The sequence below is a fragment of the Galeopterus variegatus genome, unplaced genomic scaffold, assembly GCF_000696425.1.
Source record: "Galeopterus variegatus unplaced genomic scaffold, G_variegatus-3.0.2 Scaffold7743, whole genome shotgun sequence".
NCBI classification, from domain to species: domain Eukaryota; kingdom Metazoa; phylum Chordata; class Mammalia; order Dermoptera; family Cynocephalidae; genus Galeopterus; species Galeopterus variegatus.
This window is the reverse complement of record NW_007733854.1, coordinates 64,676-72,453: the sequence shown is the minus strand read 5'-3', so window position 1 is coordinate 72,453 and position 7,778 is coordinate 64,676. Positions and strand designations below refer to the sequence as shown.

The window sequence follows — 7,778 nt, the reverse complement described above, 5'->3', positions numbered from 1 at the left end:
ATGGGATCCGAACCCGTGGCCCTGGTGCTATCAGCACCGCACTCTCCCGAGTGAGCCACATGCTGGCCCCATAAAGTCTTTTTCAAAAATTATATAGTTTAATGGCTTTGCCATTCCCCACGTATCTCATCCAGAAACAAAATTTATATTTATCCAAGTAGAGAGCCTATAAATGTATATGGGTATTGGAAGAATCTGATGAGTATTTTACTTCACTGATATGACAATAGATATGACAACTTTTTATCAGTTGATCTTGGTGTAAAGTTACTATGAATAGACAAAAAAAGTTGATAAAAAGTTCTTCTGTGTAATAGTACTCCATTAACAAATTTAAACATTCAGTTAACAATTAAAAAACAAACACTATTGGGCATTGTTACTATATCCTGATAAATAATGATATCTAGATAGTTTTGTATTATGAAACTATCCATAATGACATCTTGAATTTTTATAGCAAATGCAAAGACCTTTAAAGGAATCCAAATTCTTTTCTATCCTTCACATCATATTCTTATGACACCTGAGGTGACAGGGGAAAAAAGATATCATCTTTACCATCTTTCAGAAGGAAAAACTGAGGTCACAGAAGTTAGGTGTCTTGCCTAACATCATACTACAAATTGGCATGGACTCAATAATATACAAGTCTCCAACTATTAGGTTATTGCTCCACCCTCTGGATCCTACTTCTTTGATTTTTACTAGTGTGCACACTTTTATGATCCTTTAATACCCCACCCTCCCGTGTCCATTCCCCACTACACTATGGGCTCCTTGATGGCAGGGCAACCCTCTTCTTCAACAGCATATCCACAGAGCTATGCACAGTGCCTGATACATAGTGGGCCCTCAATATATGTTTAGATGAGAACCCCTTGCCTTGTATTATGTCAGTGTATATCCCTAGAGATTGTCCCCAAAGCCCACAATGACTCAGCAAAGGTGCTGATTCAGCAGAGTTCCTTCAGCAGAGGGCTCCTAATGTCCTGCAAGAAGTGGATCATCATATCACACAGGCGCTAACTTTGCAAAGGAATTAAAGAGCAGTTCTCATGATCACCAACCCCTAACCTACCCAAACCCCTTATTTTGGTCCCACCCAGTATTCTTAATTGGTCCCATAAGCTTCCCTGAAATAAAATTTTACCTATTGAGAACACTCAAAGTAAAAGGCTAATCTTATAATGTTTTAATGTCATTCATCCTAAGTAAAATTTAAAAAGGACTTTCTAGAAAAACACTGTACATGCACACACATACAATATTCTAAAAGTGAATTTTAGGATCAATGACAGGTATTTTGGGGTAGACTGGATTTTTGCTGCTTCTCTATAAATAGCAGTCAGCTATTCCAATTACAACAAAAATCACTGACAAGACCATACTTGAGTACTTTAACTTTTGAACTGAAAATATAAATTGCCACTGGTAATTTTAGGAAGGTGTAATACCTCAAGGTGAAAGAGGTACATATACCTCTGGTACATATACACTAACAACAGCATCTGGCTATAGTTCTTTGAGAAAGATGCCAGACTGTTCCTGGGGGATGGGTTATAAAATTCCCTTCTCCTGTTCAGCTATGGATGGTCGTCCTTCCTTAGTCCTAATACACCATATCGTGCCTGTTAGAAGACAGTAGTACTTCTAAAACAGTGGTTTCCAAACTTTTGGATTTCAAGGATCAATACAATTAAAAAAAAATTCTTGACCAACCTGAGGTTGTCATTTTTTTTTATGATTTCCAAATAAAGCTTGATATATTTTTTCTCTTTTTTATTGTTTTTATTTATTTTTCACAACACTCTTTTAATATTAAGGTATAAATTACATGCAATAAAGCACACAAATTTTAAGTGTGAAGTTGGGTTACTTTTTACATATAATAAGTATAATATGTATACTTATTATACCGCTGTATAATAATTCTTGTAATATAATAATAATTTTTATTAAAATATAGAATATTCTAGCACCATAGAATACTACCTGTGCCCTCTTCCCAAGTTTACTCCCCCCAAAGGTAACCACTATTCTGACCTCTATCATAGATTATTAGTTTTTTTTTTTTTTTTTTTTGGTTTTTTTCGTGACCGGTAAGGGAATCGCAACCCTTGGCTTGGTGTCTCCCACACCGCGCTCAGCCAGTGAGCGCACCGGCCATTCCTATATAGGATCCAAACCCGCAGCGGGAGCGTTGCTGCGCTCCTAGCGCCGCACTCTCCCAAGTGCGCCACGGGGCCGGCCCATAGATTATTAGTTTTGTCTTATTTCAAACTTTCTATAAATGGACTAATATACATGATAGAGTGTGAATTCATTTACTCAACAATATAACAGTTATCTGTGTTACTTTGTGTAGCAGTAATTCACTCTTTTCCATTGTCATGAGTATTTCGTTGTATGAATATACCATAATTTATCTACTCTACTATTGACAGATATTTGGGTTGTTACCTTTTTTTTTTTTGCATTTTAAATTTTATTTTTTATTAATAATATATTTTTTACATTCTATGATGTTGCAGAGCAGTTGGGAGGGAGGGGGAGAGGGGAAAGGGGAAGGGAACAGGATGGAAGGAGGAGGGGCGGGATTATTTTATGATCATAATCCTTTTGTGAAAGAAATGGTATTTTAACACCAAAGAATTAGGAAGGTCATAATTTAAGAATAAGAAATAGTCCTTTAAATCAAATCTATTTAACTTTAATAAAAACTCTGTGAACTGTCCTATTTTTCTTCTTCTGCTGATGACTAGTCACAGACTGATATTGATTCCTCAGTCACAAGGTCTATAGCTCTGGCCTGTTTACCTTAGGCCAAGAGTGGCCTCTGCAGTTTAGCTCAGGGTATCATACACATATTATCATTTTACACGTTACCTTAACCTGAAAAACGTGGAGTACCACTGGTCTGGAGCAGTGGCTCTCAGTGTGTGGTCCTGGGACTAGTATCAGCACCATGTGGGAACCCATTAGAAATGCAAATTCTCAGGCCTGCTCCCAGACTTACTGAAATCAGAAACTCTAAGGGCAGGGCTCAGCAATTTGTGTTTTAATAAGCCTTCTAGGTGATCCTGAAGAGAACACCATTCTAGACCACAGTTTGAGAATACCAGTGTAAAGAACAGAGGTCTGGGGTTGGCTGGTTAGCTCAGTTGGTTAGAGCGTGGTGCTGATAACACCAAGGTCCAGGGTTCCATCCCTGTACCGGCCAGCTGTCAAAACCAAAACCAAACAAACAAAAAGGGAACACAGGTCCAGACCTGAGAGTGGAAAAGCCAATGTTCAGTTTCTATCTCTCACTAACTACAAGCTCGAATGAGTCACATCTTCATATTCTAATTTCCCTATCTATATAACAGATAAAATCAGTTTCCTAAGGTACAAGGTGGTTTTGAAAATAAGTATGTGAAAGCTTTTGAATTCCTCAGAGATAAGTCAACATGACACTATCCATCCAAGGTGGTGATGGTAATAATCTTCACCCTGTTTTTATCAAGCTACTCCAACCTGTCATACTCACAATATATTCTAAGCCTGTTTTTCAAGGTTCTAGTCACTCCACCCAACTTGGTGATATTAGCTATTTAATGAGCGTACATTTTATTCATCCATTTAATCATTGCTATTTAATGAGCGTACATTTTATTCATCCATTTAATCATTAATAAGAACTTTAGGCATTACTAAGACTAGTATCATTTTTCCTGAAAAACTACGTTTTCATTAGCTCCGAAGCACTCATTAGCCTTTCCTCCTCCCTTTCCTTTCTTGAAAATTTCTCTAAGGAGGTATTCATTTATATAAAGAAAATAGGCCTAAATAGGACTTCAGGTAAATGCAAAAAGTTTAATAAACCCATAAAAATTTACTGATTGCCTTCCATGGTCTCTCTACCACCACTTATTTCAATATAAGAGTACCATTCTTAACTCTCCCAAGTAAAACATGATTATTATTATTATTATTTTTTTTTTAAAGATGACCGGTAAGGGGATCTCAACCCTTGGCTTGGTGTTGTCAGCACCACGCTCAGCCAGTGAGCAAACCGGCCATCCCTATATAGGATCTGAACCCGTGGCCTTGGTGTTATCAGCACTGCACTCTACCAAGTGAGCCACGGGCCGGCCCCGTAAAACATGATTTTACCAGAACAATTTCAATAATACCTTCTGCATTTCCCCATAAAGGTATTATGCCAGACACTGAATCACAAGTTACACTGGCATCTATAAAATCATCTTTTTATCTACTAGACTTGCTTATGTGTAACAAAGCCATTGGTAGTTTAAAGTAGATTTTAAAAAATACTTTTCATTTGAAAAGTTTGCCTTGCCCCTTATAAGCTGTAGTATTATTCAAGTTTTTTTTTAGTTAAGTACCATGGATAACTCCATGGAGGTCAAACTTGGTATGGTCTTCACATATCTAGTCCCCCAACTATATATAGTGCTTTGGAAACACTGTTTTAGGAAAATAGATATTAATCTCGCCCAAATCTGAACCTAATTTTAGTGATGTTTCCATTCATGGACATCTGCCTCATTTTCAAGACTTTTCTCTATATTGAGGTCATTCAAAGGGACAAGATATGGAAAACTCTCCTGTAGTCCAAATCAATACTGTACCAGTTATCCAATAAAATAACCATCCAAAAACAAAACAAACAAAAAAACCCCAAATAAAAAAACCCCAACAACAACAACAACAAAAACAATGGAAGCCTAAAGACTTACTTACCAATGACAGGGTTGCTATTTCTCTGAGCTGGTTTAGGGGGAGGGATAGGGGGCTGCTTGGCAGGGACCATATGAGTGAGGCTTGGGGTAGCAGTAGTGTTAGTGCTGGCAGGAGCAGGAGGCAGAGTCCTGGGTGCTGGGGAAGGGGTGACAGAGGAATTAACAGTCTTTGCTAGGTTTGTGGCAGCAGTGGTGGCAGCAGGTGCTGTGGTGGTGGAGGAGGCAGAGGTGGAGGAGATGAACCTTGCCGTGCTGCCAGAAGTGGCATCCCTTGCTTGCCCTTCACTTGCTTCATGAGAAGAGGACAAGGGTCTTTTGGGGGGAAGTAAAGGTTGTTTGGGTACATTCTCAGGAACAGACCCTGCTTCAGAATTAGACTGGCTTCCGGTTGATCCTGTATAATAACAGATATGATTTAAAAGGAAAGAGAATAACAAGAAAGAATAAGCTAACACATCTATGGATTTATGGTCAACTTCATTAATTATTTAATTTATAGATTAGTTTACAGACTACAGTTTTCAATGTTTCCCAACCTCAACGTATTTTAGGAATGTCAGTAAAAGAGGCTCAGTAAGAGAGGCTCATTACGGTAGTGATTCTTCACACAAGAGCCAGGCTACTGGACGAGGTGCATCAAAATTCCATGGGTGGAGAAAGAGGAATGTGTAACTTGAAAAAGTTGCACAGTTATCTAATATTTGACATCCTTTTCCCTCCTTGAGAATCACAAATCTAGGTATTTTGTAAATGCAAGAATGAAAGGGGGGAAATTCCACTTGAAGTTGTAACTAGTTAAGGAATTCCTAAAGAAGAATGTTATTCCCTCTGGATTTTATTTCTCCCAGTTCTCTCGCAAACCCCCAAGGTAAATGAGAATGGTCTGTGACCCTTAAATTCAGAAATCCAGAGTTTCCTACCTAGTCGCTTCTTTGTGTCCTCTTCTGGAATAAGTTTCCTAAGACTTGTTCTTACTGGCTCTTCCTCTACTTGGATTGGACTAGAAGATCTGGCACTCCCTATTGGGGTGGTATGGCCATTCTTTAACATGGCATGACTTGACTTTCCTGGATCCTCACCATCTGCAAGGTGAAAGAGGAAAAGAGTGGAATGATGAAACTGGCATGGTCAGATAGGAAGAAGAGCTGGCTATTTCTAACCTCTCTTACTCCCTTGCCCCCTTCTTCCTGTTTTAGCTTATTATTTAGATCTAGATTATCTGAATCCTTATAGAAGTAATGAAGTAATTCCTTTTTCCAATACACATTTGATTTTGCCTATTAGGTGCCAAGTACCTTGGTACATGAATAAGACAGATAAATAAAACAGATTTATTATACATAAGCAATTATAATGCTAAATGTTAAGAGCTATAATGAGTGAAGTTCTGTGGTGGGAATGAAGAAGAAACCATTCTCCTGGGGGTGGAAATGGGGCTAGAAAAGCTTCACCAAAAGTGTTATCAGAACTGGGTCTTGAAGGAGGTGTACAAGCCTACCACACTGATGAAAGACAAGTCTTTCTAGGAAGAAGGAAGGAAAGCATGTATGAAGGCATGAAATTATGCAACATGTTTGAGGGACTGACAACTAGTTTGGTTTGGCAAGAGAATAGATGCACATAAGAAATGGTTGTTGGGCCGAGCCCGTGGCGCACTCGGGAGAGTGCGGTGCTGGGAGCACAGTAGCGCTCCCACTGCGGGTTCAGATCCTATATATAGGGATGACCAGTGCGCTCACAGCGGTCACTGGCTGAGCGCAGTGCGGCCGGTCTCAAAAAGGACAAAAAAAAAAAAAAAAAAAAAAAGAAATGGTTGTGAGTGGGACTGGAAAGGCAAGCAAGAGCCAGACTATAAAGGATACTAAAAACCATGTAAAGGAGCCTGGACTGAATCCTGTACAAATTAAGAAGCTAAAGAATTAGAAGTAGTAGAGAAACATGATCTGATCCATTTAGGAGCTATGAGGATGGATTATAGATGGGCAATAACTAAAACAGAAAAACCAATAATGAGCTACAGTTAGAATGTAGGTAAGAAATAGCAGATGGCAACTGAGGGCAATAGGAGTGAAGAGCAAGGGGTAGAACTGATGGATAGATCAGAGGTAAAAATGATACACATGATGATTTCGTATAGAATAAACTGCAGGGACGAACACCAGGCTTGAGACTTTGGGAGAATCTGCAGTGACCATCCATTGCTATGAAAATCATACGTGAGTTTCCTTCATGGAGCAATTAGACAAAACTTACCAGTTACTGTTGAGGTTTCCTAGATACTTTTGGAAGAGAGAACTAAAAACACTGATGTTAGAGACTAGAATCTATCTCACTTCCTAGTGTCATGGGGACTGGAACTAGCTGTTCTCTAGATGGTGTCCCTCTTTGCTTTCCATAGTGAAACACTTTGTGTAATATCATTTCAGTGTCTTTTGAGTTAGTCCATTGAGTTCTCACAGACCAGTTTCTCACCCCAACCCACAACCTCACCTTCTACTAGGAGATTAGACAGTGTCATTCTTCATGTATTCCCAATAAGAGGTGGAGTTTGGGCTAAAAGTAGTGAAGCGTCTAAGGCCAATAAGTAGTAAGTGAAAATGTACTCCTAAAGTTAAAGCAGGGCTAGCCAGTTAGCTCAGTTAGTTAGTGCATGGTCTTGTAATACCAAGGTCAAGGCTTCAGGATCCCCATATCAGCCAACTGCCAAAAAATAAAAAAAAAGCAATGGCCAAAATGTCACAATGGAGGCATTATAATTGTACTTAACCACCTAAATACCTACAAGATTTTGTGCCCTACTATAAAAAAGAGTCATGAAAAACAAAAGTTATACATACTCACAACTAGTCAATGTAGAAAATTCACAAATACAGTAAGGAAAAAAAAAAAAAAATCACCCATAATCACCCATAATCCCATCCCAACCTCCAGAGGTAACCAATGATAATAACATTTTCATATTGTCCCTTCAAACTTGTTTTCTCTAGTGTTTTTTTTTTTTTTTTTTTTTTTTTTTTTTTTTTTTTTTTT

General features: G+C 38.4%; 1 protein-coding gene and 1 non-coding gene across 4 annotated transcripts in view; one reads left to right on the top strand and one right to left on the bottom strand.

The window, feature by feature from the left end:
• The window catches only part of PHACTR4 (phosphatase and actin regulator 4), an 81,494-nt gene that overhangs the window by 16,628 nt on the left and 57,088 nt on the right, over positions 1–7,778 (bottom strand). For 2 of the 3 annotated variants that reach the window (XM_008592292.1, XM_008592293.1), the window contains 2 exons: positions 5,669–5,830; positions 4,750–5,142 (listed from right to left, as the gene is read on the bottom strand). In XM_008592292.1, the coding sequence (XP_008590514.1) occupies positions 4,750–5,142; positions 5,669–5,830 (555 nt within the window). Of the gene's footprint in view, positions 1–4,749; positions 5,143–5,668; positions 5,831–7,238; positions 7,320–7,778 lie in introns of those variants that run through there. The other variant, XM_008592294.1, reaches the window with a different exon arrangement.
• TRNAI-GAU lies at positions 3,150–3,223 on the top strand. Its single transcript has one exon. It is a non-coding gene; the product is annotated as a tRNA-Ile (tRNA).